We start from the raw sequence: 22,369 nt of genomic DNA on the forward strand, positions 1-22,369 counted from the left end.
TTCTAATCACTAAAACATTAAAGAGACGACAGGAAGCAGCAGTCAGTCATGGTTCGTCATTTAGCACGTCCCTAGTTCCTGTACTTCATGTTTTCCTCCGCGCGCTCAGCCCCAAAGATGTCCCGACTTCAATTTTGGCACTTCCTTCTCTGATCTATGGAGAAACGCATCAGCAGGGTCAAAAATCCTAGCCATCTGAGTAGCTTTTGTCTCCGGTCTGCCCCAGGTATTTTAACAACCTCCTAAGAAAACACAATTCCAAGTTTACAATGCTTCCAAAGATTAGGTATTTCATGGAAGGGAGGATGCAAAATTGGTCAGCGGGGAGAGATGAAAGACCACTTTCTGTTTCCTCTTCCCTTAAGGAAATAAATACTGGTTTGGTGTACAGCCTTACAGAAAGCTCTTCAACTTGGTGAGGAGGACCAAATTAGAAAGAACCACAAGTAGGCAGGTCTGCCTCCTCCCAGTATCAAGACACCACATATCATTCTCCAGCCTGCAGCAGCTGCAAAGAACTAATCAAATCTGGTAATTAACCAGCTAACCTTGCCTGCACATACATCCCCCATTCAATGCCAGGAAACCAATCATTCCTCCCCACCCTCGTCATCATCAGCAAGTTAAATCCACATAAGGTGGCATCTACCGAGGGAAAAAACCCACATTTGACCATAGTGCAGTCACGTTGAAAACCAGCAGATTTACTCGCAGCAGGTAACCGTCCCCGTAGCTACGCACCCAGGCAAGGCTGAAGTTCAAGAGTCTTTACGTATTTAAACCAGACCGACCAAAGGATCTGCTGTCCACCAACAGATACAAGAGAACCAAGTCTTTCTGCTGGAGAAAGAAGTTACTAGGTCTCTCAAAAATCTCGGACTAGGCCGGGTATACAACATCTAACCAAACCTTCTGCAGCTACATGGTCTTATCCCGCAATATTCCCAAAAAAGTCCCAAATCCATAGTGGCTCTCTTACCTACCGACAAGACTTGACTCACAGTTAAAAAGGGTTCATTTCACTGCCGCTTCATGTGTTTCTTGATGCAGTTCACAAAACTTTAGATCTTAATTTTCAAGACACTGAATTTTGAAGGTAGCGCTGAATTCTGGCATTGCAGCATACACGAGGCTTTGCCACTGTTCTTCAATGTTAGCTCAGGGATTTAAGTCAACCAAATTATCCTGTTTGCCTTCAGGATTACTTAATCTATAAAATTTTAGCAAGTGAATTCAGTGCAGTCCCATTATAGGCAGTATTTTTTTATTACAGAATCATGGATAAATATTAACTCCACAAAAGGTTTCCAGCCTTCAAATTGTCCTTACATGCAGCATGATCAGCACAGGACGACATCCGTTTGAAAAGAGCGGACAAACAGTTGGGTGTGATGTTTGCAAAGAAAATAGTTTTGAAGACAAATGCTACGATGCAACTTTAATACTGGTATTCCTGGTTAGCTAAATGCTTATGGAAATACCAGAGATATTTGTAATTGCAGGCTGTTTTTAAGGGTGCATATCCACATCAGGAATTTGACTTCACCACTTGCACCAGACAGTACTATTTTTACAAAACCTCTGCAAAATCTCATCTTCTGAGCCTTGACACCTACTGTTCTACACCAAGACATATAGACAGAAAGTCGCCAGTAACTGCTTTTCACCTGGAATTACCTATGTCCTCTAAATACCAACAGGTAAATAAAAACAACCATTTCCTTCCCAGGCTTTCAGTCGTTTCCCAATAATAGACAGAAAAAAAGTGATTTGACATCCTGTGTTTATTGAGGCTAAAGGCTAGTGATAACAACTGGAGTCCTTAAATCAATTTAAACATTTCCAAAGCACGAATATACTCCAAAGCAAGCAGGTGCTTACATTTTCGTCCAAGAGCCACAGCTCATATTAAATGGTTTCTATCTCAGAAGTGTCTGGTCTCTCCTCCACTTACACAGGACACGCAAATGAGGCAGCTGAGATTCAGCCAGGGCCGAGCAGAAGAAGAAGAAAACATAAACCTAAGGAAAAAAGGCCAAGTTTTGCCTTTTTAACTCTGCTGCACTCTTAATTCTTACAGTATTCGCTCTGCTCTTTGGGATTCGCCACTTGTAAACCTCAGCAGTGCTGAGGAGAAACAGGGCATCGGGTATTCCTCCCTCCCCATGCTGTTTTCTTTTAATGCATTTGCTTTTTTGCTGTGCCGGGATGCGCTGACCAAGCAATTTCCACAACCATTTGCACGTATGTGTCTCAGACTCAAAGTCACGCTGTCACTGGGCAGTAAGAAAATATAAACTGTAGAAGATGCAGAAGAAAACCTGGATCTCCCTGAAAAAACACAGTTGCAATGAGTACTGCAGAGTAAAGTCCAGCACCTCTAACTGCTCCACCACTCCTTATGCAAATACACCGAAGGCCCAGTCAAAAGACTGTTCCAGTTCCTTCGATGGCTAGGAACAACTTGTAATTCCTTTTACCACACCTTTTTTCCACTTGTTCAAGCATCAACACAGACCATCTGTTTAAGCAGCTCTCCCTTTTCCCTTCCTGCGGTTTCCGTCAAAGGATTTGCAGGCAGCAGCTGCAGCACCCTTTCCCAACAGCAGATAAGCTTCTCATGTGACGTTCCTCCACTTCCTTGTCCCAGCGAACCTTCTCAAACGCTGGTTCCATTTCCGTTCATCCTTCTTCAAGCCAAGGAGACCATAAAACCGTAATCCTGGTTAAGATTTCACCACAATCTCATACAATTTCACCTATGTTTCCCCTGCGGATCTAATGCATCCCAAACAATGCCTACCTTTCCCCAGATGTCCTTTTCTGTCTCTCCGTTGATGAGACCTCTCGCGAAACTTTGTACCACTTTCATTGCTAGGATCCTCCCAGCTGTCTGGGTTTTTTTCCCCCTGTATGACACCTGGATCTTCCTCCGAACCAAATGCCTCCAAACAGATGTGTGTCAAGACATTTATTAACACGAACAAACGTTCATCCCAAAATTAACTAATAAGGGACTTACTAACAGGTAAAGTCTACTAACAGACCATACTAACAGCAGAACCCAATGTATGCTACATATTTTATATCATATAGTTGCATGCCATCATCTCTGTTGTGAAACACGAGGAAAAAACCCCTTTAGGAGATTACGTCCTCGCTTCCTTCACAGCTCCAAGGTTTTGATTTTTCCTCAACTTCTCGCTATTAGCGGATTGCTTCTTGGTAGCTCGCTCCTTATTTTCATCTTAGGGAGGAGTACAGCACCCTTAACAGCCTTTTAAATCCTTTATCCTCTTCTCCCTTTGCAATGCAGATATTCAGTAATTCTAGCACTTCCGATACTCAAGAAATATTCTGGCCTATTCAACACTAGACTCTTTGCTCAATATAGCTGACTTCAACAACTATTAGCTTTTCAAAACTCATTCTCTTCATCACAAAGTTGTTTTCTCTGCGACTTTAAAATGAACAGACACACCAGTGAATTTTTTTCAAGTTCTTCTATAATTTCTCCACTGCTTACCAACACCAACTCCATAATAGTATCATCAGGTCTTTCTGGCAGAGGGATCAAGCTGTCAGCTTCTTTTATTTCCTCAAAATTTCCTGCTGCTGCTGGTAACTGCCTAATCACAATTTTCTAGACATAATCAAATCCTTTCCAAGGGACTATCAAAGATAAAAAGCCTTTTCACTGGAAAAAAAAATAAATGCTTCTAGTACACATTTTGGGATATTTACTTTAGAGAAAGGGCATTTGTGAAGGTCAGAGAATCAGTATACTCGCAGTAAAAGCTATATTCATACCAAAAAGCCTGCCATACATGTTTTTTTCCCCTGTTCAGCCTCTGCTGAACAGTGTTAAGCAGTTATTTGCCCAAAGGAAAGCAGACAGCCAGGTACCTACAGAGAGGAGTCAGACTCTGAATGCAAGGGGAAGAGGCAGGCTGGGCTAGCAGCCAGGCCACCGGGACCGTCCTGGCATCTGTCCTCTGCTCAGAGGGACGGCGGACATGTGGCCACCAAGATAAGCACCTACGGGGTACTGTGTACCTCTGTCTGTACCTCTAGGGATTAAATCAGGCCTTTGGTTACCTGCTGAATTACTTTTAAAAAAAATAAAATAAAATAAAAAATTACCAGGAGAGCTGCATTTTAGTCTCTTCTTCATGAGTAGGTTCATCCCTCAGAAGGGATGAACGCTATCAGCCATGGTAAAATTGGAAAGTAATCAAGTTACAAACCAAAACACTTCCTTCACTTATTTCTGAGGTTACCTGGTCAATCTGCACCTGCTGGTCTCCTGTCTCTATTAACCAAGCTTGTAAGACTAAGAGGAAAACATAATATTTAACATCTTCATTCTCCAAAACACGTGTGGCAGATCAGAAGCTGGACTCGAGTACTTTCTCCAGTACCCACTTCCATCCTACAAACAAATCCACCCCAAACCAGCAATTTTGCTTTCAGACACAGTCAAACAATTAGTGCTTCACCAGTGGATAGGGCAGTTTTTCAATTGTGGCTATTATTTCATTACAAGTAGAATAAATACCTGTAACACATCTGCCCTCTTAATAATGCCGTGCAATTACTCCATGACAAAGCTAACACAGACAATAACAACCCACTTAATACAAATATGCACAACAATACCAAAAAGCGACAAAGAGGTTTTCGTGGTTTCAAACGTGGAAATTTTCATCTCATGGACTCAGCCCTCACCAAACGCAACACCTACCAAAAAAAAAAAAAAAGCCACTTGGTTTAATCTGCTTTACTACAGGCAAAGTTTGATAAGGCTGCCTGTTGGGTCATGCTGACTCACGATGAGCTAAAGGTAAAGCAGACACTGGCTAGGTACTGTAAATATACACCATTAAGCAACTGAGTTCAAGCTCTGACTTGGTGTGAAATTAAGCACCAAAAACTGCACCCAAATATTACTTCTTAGCAAGCATTAAACCCACCCAGACCGCAGGCAACGACAGCAATTTCCTGGGGAATCTTGGGGATTTCAGACACAAGAGGTTTTTTGGGTCATGCATTGAAGACACAGTAAAATGTAAGATTTGGAGGGTTTTTTTTCCATTAGAAGAAATAATGTTTAAATTTAAACTCTGTGCCTGAGAAGAGCTTGCCCCTCCACCTCACGTGAATGCTTCCCAGTGTTTTTGAGCTCATTTACACTAGCACAGTGCTGCAATAAGATTTGCCGGACACACACAAAGCCAAACAAGTCTCAAAAGTGATCTCTCTTGGAAGAATAACCAAGCCTAAATTTGGGCTTAATCAGCTTGTGTTCATCTAAACGAGAACCACCTTGATTTCAGCAAAAAGATGCAACGCGTAGCTAGCTCACGGCATCATTTCCAGCTCTGTCACTAGTTTAAAACCTATTTGTTTTGCATCCTGGCTACTGAAATGACCACCTGCCTCCCACTCTTGCCGTCACATATAACTGCAGCAATGACAAAAATCAACTTGAACACTAAGAACCAGCTCTGAGCCTCCTGCTCCTGGTTTAAGCACAGCAGAGCGCTGCAGAGGGCTCCGTGGAAGCTATTTGGTGAAGAAGTGACAGAAAACAGCACCGGCTACTTGAGAGAAAAAAAATGTTTTTATGGTTTTCTAATACAACAGGACATCAGCAGCAAAACTGTGACCAGTGTGCAATAGGTCTGCATAAGCAAGGGTCACGTATTGCATTACTCACGGGGCTAATCCTATAGAATTAAGATAAGTATTTTAATAAGTATGTACCAAGAGTAAATGTTTACCTGTGGACTTTGTAAATATTTACATGTACTTAAAGTGTTTTGGTTGGAAACTGTGAAAGCCTTAACAATAATACTTCACATAGAAGTGGCTGACACCCCCCTTTGAAAAAAAATCCACAGCCCAATTATTATATTTTTTTATTAAATTGATGGCAGCCTTCACAAAGAAGCTTTCAGTGAGAAGGGAGAAAACCTACTGAATAAAGGGATGACATTTCAGTACACTTCGTAGAGGTATCTCAAAGTGAGATGGAGGTAGCCAAGGAGAGTGAACTTTAGCCTGACCAAAAGAACCAAGAGAAATTAAATAGAAAGACGTGAACAGATGCACATTATAGAGAAGGAACTAAATCAGAATGCTTAGCAGTTGTAGTCAGAGTTAAATAGCCTCAATGTGACTGTATTTGTAACACAAAGCTTCCGTACTTCCAACATTAGCTCAGAGAGGTCAGTCTCAGGAAAATAAAGCAAAGACTAGAAAGCTTTAAAAAATACAATCACTTCAGGGGCGGGGGGGGGGGGGGGGGGGGGGGAAGGAAATCTAGGCCAAACAAAGTAAGAGATACCTGAGTGCCATCACTAACTGAAAGTGTTACACAAAGGGGGTTAAAGGTGTCCTACATCCATTTTCCTAGGAGAGTGGAAATATTTAAGCTCCAAAACTATCTCCTAGCAGGCTGAAAATGCATTGTTCCTCCGCACTGGCACCCTGTGCGAAAGAGCACCCAACCACACGGGCTCAGCCCCCAGCACAGAGCACCTACGGGCTGTTAGTCGGCATCCATTGATCCAACAGTACTACCAACAGCTGTTTCTGCACACGGTTTTACAGACCATCTTCTCATACCCTGATCATCGGGCAAAGGAAATGGTAACCGAGAGAAGGACAAATAACCAATCTTACCAGGCTGAGAGCACTTCTGCCCTCATCTTCCTTCCACCAGCAAAGACCTTAACAACCAGTAGGTCCTCAAGAGCAGAGAATCAAAGATGAGAAGTAACCATAAAATGCTCTGAGCGGGAGGGAGAGGCAAAATTGAAGCCATTATTTACACATGCACTAAAGAAAACCTAGAGCTGAAAAGACAAAGTCGAGTCACAGGCACTTTACCAGTACCCTTTATCCATCAAGAACAATTTAGTCTCAGCAACACTAACAAATAAATATGTCAGGAAGACGCACGCAAGAGCGACTAAATCCAAATCTGAAACAGTTGCGAGATAACGGGAACTTCTTCCTGCTTGCTTTTTCACAAAGCCTGTGAAAATCCTCTGCCTGGACGTGTTCAAATCAGAAGGAACCCCTTCCTCCAAGGGGCAACTCAATTCCAAAACTTCTCTGAAATCTAACAGGTATTAATAATACTAAAACCAAGAGTCACTCTTAGCTGGTAAAGGCTGCTAAAGGGGGAACATTTAAAGCTTACACAACAGATCCTCCTGCGACATACTGTGCATTCATCCAGTCTTGCATTCATCTGATAATAAATATTTCTTGCAGGTCTGAAGTGAAACATGGCTGCGTGCTAAGGTGGCTGCTTACCTCTCCATCAGCTTCTCTTTATCCCAGTTGAAATGGCTAAGCAGTATTCGAGTAATAGTCGCTGGATTCTAGACAAAAAAAAAAAAAAAAAGAAGAAGAAAAAAATAATTGAGTAACTGCTTGTCTAAGTTGGTATACTGCTATAAGAATGCTGAGCAGAGTTTTGAATAAGCAAATGGAGAAATCAGTGTCTGATAATGTGTACTGTCTGCACAGATTATGTTAAGTAACATACACTGGAAAATAGTTTGACAGAGAGAAAAAAAATTTTAAAAAACTCTCTATAAAGCAAATGACTATATAAAATGAGAATGTGGCTGAAGACTTAAGGAACAGGTTCGTTACTGCTACCACAACAGACGCCCACGTGCCAACATCTCCATGTTCGGCACACTTACGCAACATAAACCCAGGATGTTCGTAAAGTGCAGGAAGGGCTAATTGGCATCCCTCTGATCCATTTTTGCCACAAGCTCCAGACTATTTGCAGAACAAGAATATTCCTCGTTTGTCCCAGCCCTGACCACCAAAACACTGCGGCTGAAAACTCTCCCAGAACGTAACCAGCTGCCAGTGTATGATGACAGTGCCATTTGAAGTCCCCAAATGTTCCCAAAGCACCCCGCGATTCAGAAAATATTATCCATTTATACAACTAAGCAAAGAAACGCAGCCTACAAAGGTCAGAAATAGGACCAGAAATAAAAGCTGATTTTCATTAGTACACGAGTTTTTCTTCCAACTAAATCTTTACCATCAGCCAAGGGTTCGGTTATATGAGCCGAGAAACATAACAAACCATATGGCTTCTGTTACCCCCCAGAACCGTGTTTTAGCTCCCTAAATCCAAACCATCTCGGCTCGGTTTGAGGACCATTTACATGCAACAGAGGCAACATTGAGAACCCCAAGAGTAGCTACGTGTACTTTACCATTTGACACCAAAATGGAAGTTTGCCTTAGGGCAAATTTTCAATGGACACTCTGAAGCTGTTGAAAAGTAGGACATCAACTAGCAATGCGATTTTCTGAGCCCGCCGGCTATAGCTACAACTTGAAGCTGCCAAAAAATTAATGCTGCCACCCAAAGCAGCGATCCCCCCCCATCCTTACCCTCAGCTGCACGCCTGCATGTCCTGCGCTCACCAGTCCGCGCTGGTACAGCCATCTTATGCTGCAACGCTGCCAATTACTGACTCGGAAATAAACTTTTTTTTTTTTTTTCTTCTTTTCCTTTAAGTTGTTTTTTCACTGAATCAGTTCCCCAATCTGTTTGATTGCCTGACCACACAAACAGCTGCATTAGCAGAAGGGAGAGGGCAGGAGGGGACAAGCGGGACCGCATCTTTCAGGGGTGACACCAACAAAACATTCACTGAGATAAAGCCCGAGGGTCAAAATCTAAGCACAAAGAACTAGTCTTGTGGTTTATATATAAAAAGTGACACTCCTCTCCCTCTGCAGTGTGTTCTTACTCTTATTAATGCCAGCACAGCTTGTTTAAAGGCCAAATTAAGAAATTTTTTTCCCCGCTTAAAAAGCCCATGTGAACAAAAGCAGCTTTGCAAAGGTTAGACCAGTTCCCTGATCCAGTCCATGTGGAGCCTCATAAACAGCTGGGACAGCAAATCTGCCACATGGTACGGCGCAGAAGAACCAGAAACCGGTATTGCCAAACGCACTGCGTTGTGAAAACGCGACCCCAGTCCCTCTTTGAACAAGTCTCCCAGGCGATGCGGATCCAAGCTCCTAATTGTAATAACACAACAAGGTCCTTGGCTGACAACCACACGCGACTGGCCGTGAAATAGCGAGGCAGCACCCCGACCTTCAGGAGGGTTGTGGTAACAGCGCTGCAGCTGACTGCTAAAGGGGCGATCCCACTTTTGGGCAGATTTACCCGTTTCCTTGTGTCAAAGCAGTCAGTGACTGTACAGCTCCGGGACGAGCTGGACTAGCTCGCTGCTCTGATGGAGTTATTCTCCCCTCTCTTTGTAGATCTCGGCCAAAGGGGCAAGCTGATACACCTCACTGTGCAAACGCAACGTGGATACACTGAGTATACACCCCGAGGCAAGGGTGAGAGGCTCTTTGAGCCAGAGGATGGTCTTTGCACGTTTGTATCTCCTAGGGAGCTGCATCCTCACCTTCCGCCCTGACAGCAGGGCCCACAAGTGCTCTGCCCGGCCAACGCTACTCAAGCTGCTGCAGCCATGTGGGAATCACGCTAAACCAGCACAGAAACCCATTTAAAGAAAAGAAAATAAAGAAAAGAAATCAACAAAAAGCTTTCTGATAGCATCGATCCCTGATCCAGCCCAGCACGTAGCAGCACAGAGCCTGTGCCAGCACTGCGGGCACAGGGGAGCAACTAGTTGAACTCTTTCAAGTCAGTCCTGCCACCAAGAAGCTGTATGGGAATTTGAGGGTGTCCCACACCAAAAGACTACTGCAATTTCAGGGAAAAGGATTTCAGCCTCTTTCAGGGCTTTAAGTTTTGATCTTTCTAGGTTATTTTGTATTTGGGTCTCACCAACATCATCTTCTATAATACTATCTGTAGTGTGTAGCAGTACCTAAAGGAGCTTGTAGTAGCTCACTTAAACACACACACTTCCTAGAGCAAATTAATCAAAGATGAAAACATACCTTAGTAAACAATCTGATCCTATCTCTAGATTACCTTGGTTATGATACCAGCTCCTATAGTCAGTACAACTTTTATTTTTTTAAAAAATCACATTTTCTAGGACAAGTCTTGCCTCAAACCAGGAAATCTGCTAAACATACCAAGCAGATCCCATGTATAGGTTTCTTCCAGCACTCTCACATCTATAAAGCACATTCTTTGAGCCGCTCGCCCCTGCCCTGTTCTACAGTTACAAACAAGTTTCAGGTAGTAAAGCATGCAGCTCTTCTCAGATGCAAGGATTCTCCGCTCGGCTCAGAGATCTGCCAAGAGGATGCAGAGAGAAACAGTATTTTCTTAAACTTCTCAAACAACGGCATTAAGAGCACCTTGTCCTACTTTCTGCCACAGCAGCCCGCTTGGCCACTGTATTAAGGCTTCTGGGAACACCTATTAATTGCTTAATAGGCTAAAAGACAACGGAGGTAGTGGTCTCTGTCTGACTTTTCTTTTTAAAGACGACAGACAGGTTCTCCCTGCACTGCAGGATAACTTATGTCATATTAATAAGGATTTAAAGTGGTCTGCAGTGATTATCAAGCACCACAAGGCAAACCCAGCAAACATCGCTTACCAAAGGCCAAGCGACCACGAAAAAGAAGAGGGTCTTGTTTCCTTTGTGGCTTCTCCATTTTCCCAACCAAGCAGCACTGCACCTTCCCAAGATGAGTTTCTCGACATCAGACCCCTCCCCAAGTATCCCAGCATCACAAAAATAAAGCTGTTTTCTCACTGTGACAGCACTGTACGAAACCACACGTTATTCAGGATTACGCTTCAGAGACCAGCGCTGCTGGCTCGCTATACCATAACACAAATATGGTGCAAGGGGTGGCTTTTACTGACTTGTTGGGCTTTAGCTTCCTCTAGCTATAGGAGTATTTGTTCGACATGTTAATTTAAAAAAAAAAAAAAAGTAAACACCAGCAGCATGACAAATTCCTACCAGAAACAGCCGGGCTGCCTGCTTTCTCCACTTGCCACATTTAAGATCTAGCATTTAAAACTTAACTAGTTGTTTCACCAATACAGAAGGCAAGGATTAATACAACTTTGCCCTTGCTCGTACGCGGCACGGACAGCAACAGGACCCGAGCCTGCGTTACGCAGGGAGGACTGAAGACAGGGAGGGATGCAGCGCTAAGAGGCTTGGTTTGCATAATGTAAATCACGGTTAAATACAAATGCAAAAACCTCTGGCATTAAGGATTGTTCTAATTTAAGGCGAGGCACCGGGTAACAGCTGCTCCGCATTAATTTCTTGCATGCACATATTTACCTCACAGTTATTTGGGAGCAGTTTTGGAGGAGTAAATCACAGAATCTCTCACGATGAGAGGTTAGCTGCTGCAGAGCAGCTGTGTCCTGTAACTTGGTCATACGGGGTTAAATGACACCAAAATAATTTGATGTTTCAACCCCTGTTTTGACACTAGTTCTGCTACACCCTCTATCAACCCTGGCGCTGCTGTACGAGCCCTCAGCGATCATTCTGGACACTTGCTCTGCCCAGAGCTGAGAAAATTAACAGAATATTTAATCACCACCACCAGCAGCAGTATATTATAGTTTCTGTTCTGAAACTGGATGGGCTTCTTGTTTGGCACACAGGATTAACGTCTACCACTCTTACACCACAAAGATTAGTTACGAGCAAGCTACGATGCTGCTCAGACGGGATTACTACTTAGGCTAGAAGCTGCAGCGGGGAGAAGCGTGCTTTTGCAAAGGGTATTCTCTGTTTACAAAGGAAAACTGTAATAAGTAACACAGCCAGAAACAGACGGCAAGCAAGGGAAAAAGCGAACGCATTCAAACGTTCCGTTTTCCTCCAAACGTGGTTTCATGAAAGCTGAAACAGCAGATCTAATTTACAACAGCCACCTATTAAATTTTACATGTTGAAGCCGAGGAAGATTGCCTACAGCTCAGGGCAGCGAGCCTGTTGATATCCAGATAGCAACGAAACCCGAGGAAAGCAGCCATTTTGTGGAAATTCTCAGGGCACTTTAAAAGAAGCTGTCACAACTATCTCTCGCTAACAAGACATTCATAATAAAGCTCTGCTCAGAGAGAAACACAGCCAGTCCTTCAGCAGTGATTTATTATTTTTTTTTTTTTTTTTTTTTTTTTAGGCTAACAAAGCAGCCAAGTCCCAAATGTCCTTCAAAGAGACCCCACTTCACCACTGCTTTTCACTGGAGTAAATTTACATTTCTTATCCTTACCTACACTGCCATGCTCGGGCACGCCAATGCAAGTGCGAGATAGAAGGATGGGAAACCCTGAGAAGGTCTGGACTTCTCCAAAGAAACATTATTAATTGAAATAAAACTCCTTAGTTTAATAGAACTTAATCGAATTGAAAGTTTCGTCCCTAATACCTGAATTGAATTATTTTTGCTGTCAAAATAAGGAAGTATGAATTGGAAGGAGGAACCTGGATGCACTTAAACACATAAATGAATTATAAATTAAAGATTATTAGGACATTAGCTTAAATCAGAATTTCCTAGTAGCATATTACTGAACGACAGTTTGCAGTACTCGATCCATTCATGTTTGCATCCATCAGGATGAGCTGCGTGGTTAATTCTTGCAGTTATTACCAAGGAAAGGGTATTTTAGAGTTCAGTTTCTCATCACAATGCTGGAAGTAAGCTCCTCTTTCAATTTCAGCATTCACTACAGATCAAAACCACTTAAGAACAACTTAAGCTTGGTTCTCCAGCAAAATCCTCTCTCACCTCCTTGAGACACGGTCTATAAATTTTTCATTTTGTTTCTTTCCATTTCACAGCTGGTTTCATTTTCTAAACATGGCAGCTTTCACATTTCAACAGTTTTCATCCCAAGTGGAGCACCTGTATCCCAATAGCAGAGGCTTTTTCAGATTCAGTACAGCAATACGAGTTTAATATCACTTCCAGGTTTTCTACATAATTGTTTTTTGCATCCCTGAATCACGGTAAACACTCCAGAAACATTGGCTTTGCCTAAGCCTCAGACATCCGTAAATCACACTTTACATTAGCAGGCAGAGCAACAGCAACCTCACCATGAGAAGGTTTCAAAGATTTCTTGATAAATTAAAAGAGATTTTTCACTTGCCTCAGCTGTAGCTCTCACTGACGGTCTGGAGACCAGCATCAATCAGATGTGCTGCATGTTTTTCCCCAGTGCTCTCCTAGGTCACAGAGGTGGTGTGCAGGCAGGCATGCCCTAAACCTCAGGACTTCAACTGCATTAAGTGCCACCAACGAGCAGGAGCTGAACCCCCCCCCCCATAAGCCCTCAATTTCTTCAAAGACCCAACAGGTTTGCACACTGACACTCCTTTCTGAAGGACAACAGCTCCTTCTCCATCCATGGCACAGAACAAGCGCAACTTAACACAACAGACGGGACACAAAGTGGAAATTGGCCCCAAATTCTGCAATAACTAGATCATCTGCTCTGTTTTAGCACCGCTGCTCTTCACTTGCATCTCTCCCAGCCCCATACACGTAACCTTAGACATCATCAACATACGAAGTGTTTTAGATAAGCTTTTAGCTTGAATCACGTTACAGTAAGACTGTCATCGCAAGGTTTGCGTTGTTTTGCAAGTGCGCTGGGTGACCTTCGTTCACGAAGATCCATTCACAGCTATTCTTTCAGGAGACAATTACAGGAAATTTTACAAGCACAAAACCTCATTCCTAGCAGCTTAATAAAATTCCCAGGAACCAAACGGAGAATATGAGATCTAAGTGTTGACCACCTCCGAGGACGTCATCTCTTAAAGAAGGTACCTTCAAGCTTGCTAGTTTTTAAACACCACCAACTGAGCACTCCGAGAAGCTGCTGGAAAATTTTCCTGTAATCTAATATTCCCTGGCTCGATTACAGACAGAACATAAGAGGGCTGTTGTGAGAAGATGAGGAGAGCAGCTAAACAGATCAGTCTGCCACCACCCATCCATACTCTCCTCCTCTGCCATCCCCTGAGGCTTGGAAGAGAATCGCACCAAGGTACGTTTCTGCCATCAGCCACCTCCTGGCTTATAAAGCCAGCACAACGCACGATTCCCAGATGCTTCTCATCTTCCAAACACCTCTTATGAGCAAGAAAATCAGTTTCAATTTAATTTCCGCCTCTATGCATCCACTAAGGACATGGTATTTGCATCCTACAGCCCCACTGAAGCCCCGGTAAGTGGCTTTTTTGAATCACTCAGCTCTGAATCATCCCAAAATTTACCTGTTTCCTGCTAGTGGCATTTCCAAGCAACTCCATGTGAAGCCAGGCTACTTCCCTGTGACGTTGCCAGTCACCACCATTTGCTGCTGATGTCTTCCAGCGGGCATCTACCACTTCACTGTAACTTCCCAGTAACGCACATGTAGGCTTCGGCTTCTATGTCCATCATCTCCTTAGCTTCCTACATCTTTCTTCATCTCATTAACTTCCCTTCACACATCATCTCTTAATTTTGAAAATCGTTACTGAATTACTGCCATTGGCAGCTTAATATTATGATCTCAGTTTGTAGTAACTTATCTGCACTTTATGGTTGTTTCTAGCTCTGATGAACATACGCTTTTTTAGTAGAGGAAGATAATAAGAAGCAACTTCGGAGAAAACTATTACTTCAGTTAATTGGTTCAAGAGACAGAAATGAAGCAGTCAGCTGCTTTACATTTTCTCTGAGCCTTTTGGAAAGTTTTCAGGTTAATGATTAGGAGCTGCAACAAAGATCCATTGTCTAACAAAGCTTTTAAAATCAGAAAAAAATACTAAAGCAACAACTCTGGGAGGAATTAGCAAATTTGGAAATACAAAAATTGAATTCACACTGTAAAAATTTCTAAATCACAGAAGACAGGATGGATTTGCCATGCTGCTCTCAGATGACTGCAAAAGCTCCACCAACAACTCAACACAAATTAAAAACTGCGTACGGGCGACAACCAGGGAAGGTATTTTCCAGTAGTTCAGCTACGCTTGCTTCCATACCAGGCGATCTATGGTTTGAAGACAGGATAGAGAGATGCTAACCCTTATTTTATACATTTAATTCCCTCCTCCTGGTGTCTCCCACCACAAGAAATCCCAACATACGAGCAAAAGCTCAGGAAATCTGTGTAAGCAACACAAGCCACAGCTATAGTTTCCAGAGCTGCCACGGTGAAACTATAGCTGACGTACTGAGAGAGAACTGGAGTGGGAGCACATGGGTACCAGAATACGTTTCAGAATGGGTTTATTCAACCCATTGCCTCCCACTCATGAATTTGCAAAGACTTGCCTTAAAAGAGTAGGAGAAGGTGATGGCATCATTTCCATATAATTCTTCCCATTCACTATTTCAGTAGCTCCTTAATATCTCCCACTGCAGAGGAAGAAAACAGTACACAGCACAGCAACCAGGCTGTGGACGAGGTGATATTAAAAGCCCCATCCGTGACCCCAAAAGAGTTTTGGCTATCCTGAACATAAAGGACCTGCAGGTTCACTCAGATAGAGTCCAGGTCCCCGGTAACAACTCATTCCCCCTTCATGCCAAACCTTCAGTCAACACCCAGTGCTTCTGGTAGGATGAGAAATCAATGAAATAAACAGATGGATATTTAGAAAAAGCAGTAACAGACCTCTGTTTGCCAATCACACCATGTAGTCACCTTCCCTGCTCATCCACAGAGCGCTACTCGCACAAGCAATGTCCACAACGCATAATTCAGCCCCCTTCCCTCTTGACATTACACGCACTTCCAGACCCCCAGGCTCCATTTTACTCCTTCAATCATACATGAGCCTACAGTATAAAAACTTTCACCCTGTTACATTCCATTTTGTCCCGCCAGATACTTACTGCACTGTTTGTGTACATGTGCCACAAACAGATCAGACTCCATCAAACAGCAAGACTGTTGGTTTTCTCCAGACCACAAGCATCCCCAATCATTTCAATTCTTGCCTCAAACCAACACGACAACTCACTAGTGCAGGGCTTGAAAAAAATATATTATGTTGGTTCAAGAGGAATGCGAAAGCATGCTTCTTTACAGAAAGAAACGATGCTGAACAAAAGTGGAGGAGTTTAGGGACCGGGTGATGTGGGCCAAAAATCCCTCAGCTTAGCCCAAGAGCGCAGGCTGATCAGACCCAGGTACGAAATCTCTTCCTTCCACAAGATTTTAAAGACACCGAGGAAGACTCCAGAAATCCAAACCAGCCTAACTATGCACCAGCTCTATTTTGGCCTGTGAGATAAAGTAACAGCTACTTGGATTATTATTTTACTTCAAAATAGGGCAGTAACTAGGCAGGGCAATAAAATATACTCTTCAGAGCCTACCCCAAAGAAGCTTCATCCCATTGGCTCCAGACCATGAAGGAGCAGCTTGGAAAGTACTTATTTCAGCAGCACCACAAGCTCCTGCAACCGCTGGCTCCCAAGCACGCTGCTGCACAACTGCTTGCAGAGCTACGAGAGAACCAGATAGAGGAATTGATCCAGGTTAAGGGGGTCGCTGGTATATTTTAACCCAGAGCAGGATCACCATGTGGCCAGACAGCTGAGTTGGCACGACTCGGACAACAGGGACTTGCTTCCAAGAAATTTGTGAAATCAGACTGCTGAGAGTCACGTGTGAGGCACATCAAAGTTGGGCTCTCCCCATGTCAACATACTCCCCAAATCTTCTCGTCCCAGAGATTTTAAAGCATATTAGGATATAATTCACAGAGGTCCCAGATTCCTCCTCCATCATCCCACCAACAACTTTAGCTTTCATCTCCAAAAAGCATCATCCAGAAAGACTGTTTCTTATCAAGATGATGAATACCAACGGTTTGTCATCTTTCTTCCAAAAGCTTTCTCCATTTGCAAGACAGATCTTAAGGGAGGTGGCTACTCAGGAGTGTAGTCCAGCTACTCATCAGAGCAGGACCTATCCCTGGCTATATCATCATTGCAGTGTCTATATTCAGCTGGGCCACCGAACAGAAGATTTTGATAGTAAACTGTGGGAATACTGCCAATCTCTGCAAAGATGTGTCCTTAACGTAACCAAGACAGAAATACACTTTTTTTTTTATTATTAAAGTCTTTTATTAGTTAATGTTGGAAAGACTGGAAGTGGCATATGTCAGGTCAGCTACCCATCAAGCTGATAAACGGAAAACAACCCACGGAAAGCACCCCGTTTGGGATTCAGGGGAACGTTGACTTCAGTGACTCAACTTCTGAATGAACCGGGTATTTCTGGGAAAGTACAGGTCTGTCGATGCGAGCTACAGGAACTGTCCTGTTTGCAGGCAGAAACAGGTGGTAAAGGAATAAACCTGAAAGAGGAACTGCACAACTGCTTTCTCCTTTAAACTATTTTGTAGACATCTTAAGGTGTCTCAAAAAAAAAAAAAAGCTTTCCCTGCTTCTTTGTCTTCATTTAAATACGTATCGGTACATTAATTTCACTCTTTAACCACAGTCAGCACCGTACATTGCCAGATTCACCCACAGGGCTGTACCCGTTTCATGGGCTCGATGTATCTGTAGAAAACTGGCACTGTTTCTCCCCATCAAGTAGCAAAACTGCTGTCTCTGCTAGCTTCGGCTTCCAGCAGCTCATGCAATGTAAAGAACAGGTTGACCCTGGCCAGTGAACTACTTAGTGGTCAGCAGTAGCTGGGATATCTCTGCGGATTTTGCGTGCCCTTAGGATAACAGAACTTCACTTTTGCTGCTTTAAGCACGTTCAAGGGCATCACCTGGTCAAAAGGCACTGGATGGGCAGTAAGTCTTAGGAGGATGCTATCAGTAGATCAGCAGAGGTATCAGAAGTTGAGCTTCACCTTAGTAAGAAATCTCTACTGCGCAAGAGTCTTACAGCCACACAGAATGGTTTTGAGAATTTGCTTTTTTGATGGCGCTTTTACAGAAAAATATCTTACAGCACACTATACAGCAGCATACTGCGTGTCCTTTTCAAAAAGGCCAAACCATCGCTTCATTCCTGAAGATCTGTTATCATGCTGCATTCACGAAGATCGGCTGTAACAGAACAGTATCTGACCAAAAAAAAGTCTATTCCATTTAAAAAAAAAAAAAAGACAAAACACACCCGCAAAGTCATTCCTAGAAGCGTATCCTCTGAGTATTTTGTGATGTCAAAAGACTTTTTTTTTTCTCCACAGGATAACTTGAAGAAATAAGGATACCATGGCATACTTGAAGTGCATAAAAAAAATCAGGCTAACTCTGAGAGGACGAGAATATTTTTGTGACACCCAACATCAATGGCAATACTGGGAAGGGCAAATTCCCAGTAACTTGTGTCCTTGTTCCATAGACAATTTCCACAGCAGGTTTGTCAGTAGGCTCAAATATGCGCCAAGAAAACAACTACTTGATTTTGTGGATTAAGTTTTATAAGTTCTCTGGAGAGGTCTCTCAAATTGTCCTTTTCCTGGTCTCAAAGGTCCTTCCAGACAGTGATTAAAGAAAGAGTGTCCTCTTTAGATAGTGCACAAGCAGAGGATTGGATCCCAAGGATGTTCAGCATAAATACGTCTCTCAAACGCTGGTTAAGTCTCAAATTGTCGGGTGATCTGTCTCCCACCTGCTTTTGTTACTGGGCATTAATGAAGAACACCTATTGTATCACAGTATGCTCAAACACAAAGACAGATGAGATGTTCGTCACAAGACGATAATCCAGCCAAATTGTACATCACCTCAAGACAACTGCCATTGAGATGATTCCTCAAAACCAGTTGTTTCCAGGATAACACCCGACTGTGAACAGAGCTTTAGCTCAAAGTGCATTGCCAGCACAAACACACGGTTCTTCTCACCCAGCAGTTATTGCGGTGCTTGATTACACAGCGTTTTCCTCTTCTGACAAGAATGAGAGCAAAAGGACAGGCTACCTCCCGCAGCCAAAGTCAGAGCTCTCCAACTCACAGGTAACTTGGCAGGGGGAAATACTCACTATGCACAAATCTTAAAATAACACGCCTGTGCAGCTGTGTCCTGATTCCAGACTTCTACTTCAGAACATTGTAATTAACATTTTCCCACAAATACACAGACGGGGAGAAGAAAATGCTACAGCACGGTAACTTCTTCCATGAGCACAATAAAGTAGCATCCACTCAAATTGGTAAGCTAAAGACCTACCATGAACAGTAAATGAAAGCCATCCCAATTAAAAAACTTCTCTCACGACAAGAGCCAGATTAGCTCAAATATATTTTGATACATGGTCACCGGTGGCATGCAACTGTTAACAGCCCTTCAGAGACAACATGACTGATGAGAAGCACAGTTGTTGACGAATTTTTGGCCAGTGGCACTTTATGAAAGCATTAGAGAATTTTTATGGAGAAAAAAAATCCTTAACATTCTTCCATCTTATCTTTCTCCTCCAGGCCTCAGTTTGGTGAGCATCCAAGCACTAGGTACCTCTCTTCACTTCTCTGTCACTTATTGCTTCTGATTTTGTCCCTTCCTCAAAGCAGCACCCACTTTAACGAACAATTCTCTCTCTGGCACACTTCACTTGGACTGAGAGAAGTTTTATCCGCTCACCGAAGTGTCAACACACTATGCAGTACTTTAGGACAGAAAAAAACCCACCTCCCTTCAGCTGATTTCATCTCCCCATCACTGCACAAAGGCCCCAGGTTGCACACAGCTGGCTAAAGGGAGAATTTGGGTGCACCATGCTGTATGACATCACAGCAGTCACCGTTCAGCATACATTTAATGAGTGTCCCCATTTAGCAATCCAGCTCCGCAACTGGATCCCAGTTCTTACCGCCACCTTCTCATTTTCTGACAGCAGATCCTGCCCACATACCATCTCTGCATCATTCAGCAGAAAGACGGATGTCTTGCCAAATTACAGTGCAATACAAAACAGGAAGAGCTTAACCCTTTGAAGTATTTACTGGCAAAATGTTTTGTACACATGTCATCTTGAGAGGTAGTAAATCTACCCCAGTGATGCCTATGCTTTAGTGTACAACTCTTGATCAAGGAAAAAACCCAACAATTTAGCCATCTAAACACTCTTAAACTATACAGGCCCAGGAAATCATTGCCAATGCAGCAGCGTCTTGGGGATGTAATCTTTGGCAACATCTTTACATTGGCAAAAGCCCCAGAGCAGATGTGGTTATAGCTTGTATCACTTCCCTGCACAAAAGCAGCTATACCTGCAAAAGCACTTCTTTTCTGCTGGCAGAAGCTGTATCTGCACTAGGAAAATCTGCCAGCATCCTTTTCCCAACAAGCCTCTTCTAGCTCAGGCCCATTCTTTAATGATGACTTTGCAGTTTATTTACCATACTCTGCTCATTTAGTCTTACTTAGTTTTATAGCCAACAACATAGAGCCCCGGCAGCATGCTATTTTATGAGCCGGGATTTCCGCTATGAGAAGTAATTTTGTCTGTTTATACCCCAAAACTTTTCCCTCCGAGGCCTCCACAGAAGCCACCTTTGAAGAAAGGATATTCTGGAAACATGAAGAGTTTAACAATTCTCTTGTTCGTCCTCATAAAGGATTCGTCCATCCTTTAACAAGACATATCTAAAATTGTAATTGCAGTCTCTAATTTTTAACCAACTCTTTTTAACCAGCTATCTGAGCTCCCTCGAGTTAAGAGAAAATACTCTGTTGGGATTCAATACGAAAATAACAAAACGCAAGTCATACAGCAGTTGGGGAGAACAGGAAAGCTCCAACTTCTTTACCATTCTTTACCATTTTCCCATTTAAGAGCTTTGAAGACTTGCCTCATTTAATCAGAAGTGTTTCCAAACCAGTTCAGTTAAAGCAGCAAGTACGTGCAAGACCCTCCGAAGCACCTGGAGCCTCTCCCTTTTGGTAGGGACTAGGAAACAAACCTGGATGTGCAGTTTTGCGTTTGATGGACTGTGTGCTAGCTGACAAGCACATCCCTTGTTCCTTTCTTTTTAAGATATTACTATCTGTCATCAGACACTGGACTTCTGCAAGAGAAAAAACCCACCTCATCAGTCCTGCTTTACAACTGATGCAAAGGCTAGCAATACGAATAATTATCTGCCAGTCATTAGCGTAATTAAGTGTACTGAAAAGGCTGGCACCCAGCCTCTTCCACATCACAGCACTACCAGCCTGCGGAGATAGCCTGGCAAGTGATAACAGGACACCGGTCAGGGGAATTACGCCGTGGTACGCGACGATGACAGAGATCCCAAATATCTCCAAGCACCCACACCCCAGGTAGTTTGAGTATCAGCCATCCCAGCATCCCTAAAGACAACTCCCAGTCTTCATGCTCTGTTGTCCTCCTAGAAGCTGTCATCCCAGCTAAAAAAATAACTAGCAGTCCTAAACAGTAACGGTACAGAGTAGACGAGAGGTTTGGAAATTAAGAAAGCCAGCCAAGAAGCAAGTTATTTTACCAGTTTCTCAAGCGTCGTGCCAGTTTCTATACAATCTCCGAAGCCATTTCCAGTACCTCAATACAGAATTCCAACTGAAGGCAGTGTCTTACATTTCTAAACCCCAATAGTCCAAGACCTGTTATACTTGATTATTATATTATCACATTATACTTGATCTTTACCATCATACAAAACTACACTATCAACTATCATCATCCAACATAAAAATATAGCAGAGTACGTTTTCAAGTATCCATTTCAGCTCTTAATACAAATAAAGAAGTTTCAAACACATCATCATTTTACCAAGTACAATAAAGAGAAGGGTTATTAAGGAACATGCTAATGCCTATATAAAATATGTATAAATCAAAGAATAATTCCTCACTTTGCCCAGATAGCCTTTCAGTTGTCACAGAAGTAGTACTAGCTACCAAAACAGAGATGGCAGACACATTTGTTCATCAGATCTTCATAGTAATTAGAAATTATTATTTTCCTGCATGCATACTAGGTGGGTTTTGACCCCAAAGGCCTTGCGCTTCACACAAAACCAAACTCCACATTACCAGCATCTACTGGGATCATTTATTTGGGCGTAGAGGAATGCAGAATGAGAACGCTAACTAGGTTGACAAGCTAACTGTTGGAGTGTTCTTCTTCCTATCTTCTTATTAAAAATTGCTGTTCAGCCTAGTTTTAATATACACTAATGAGCGAAGCTCTGTCACTTCTGAGCACCTATTCTGGAGTCAAACCTCCTCAGGCCTTGGGAGGTTTCTCCTTTGGTTATTCCCCCCGAGACATGGCTCTCCCACACATACTCCCCTCTTCCCTGAAGAGGTCCGCAACTCCTCCTCTTTCCAGACCATTCCTTCCACCTCCCTATTTCTCTGATCCCCGAGCCTGACTAGGAGGTAGATTTTTAA

General features: G+C 42.9%; 1 protein-coding gene across 5 annotated transcripts in view; it reads right to left on the reverse strand.

Moving 5' to 3' along the window:
* ARIH1 (ariadne RBR E3 ubiquitin protein ligase 1) overlaps positions 1 to 22,369 on the reverse strand; it is a 58,954-nt gene that overhangs the window by 26,381 nt on the left and 10,204 nt on the right. For all 5 annotated transcript variants that reach the window (XM_075764891.1, XM_075764893.1, XM_075764892.1 and 2 more), the window contains exon 2: positions 7,327 to 7,394. In XM_075764891.1, the coding sequence (XP_075621006.1) occupies positions 7,327 to 7,394 (68 nt within the window). The remainder of the gene's footprint in view (positions 1 to 7,326; positions 7,395 to 22,369) is intronic.

The sequence above is a fragment of the Balearica regulorum genome, chromosome 12 (assembly GCF_011004875.1).
Source record: "Balearica regulorum gibbericeps isolate bBalReg1 chromosome 12, bBalReg1.pri, whole genome shotgun sequence".
NCBI classification, from domain to species: Eukaryota; Metazoa; Chordata; class Aves; order Gruiformes; family Gruidae; genus Balearica; species Balearica regulorum.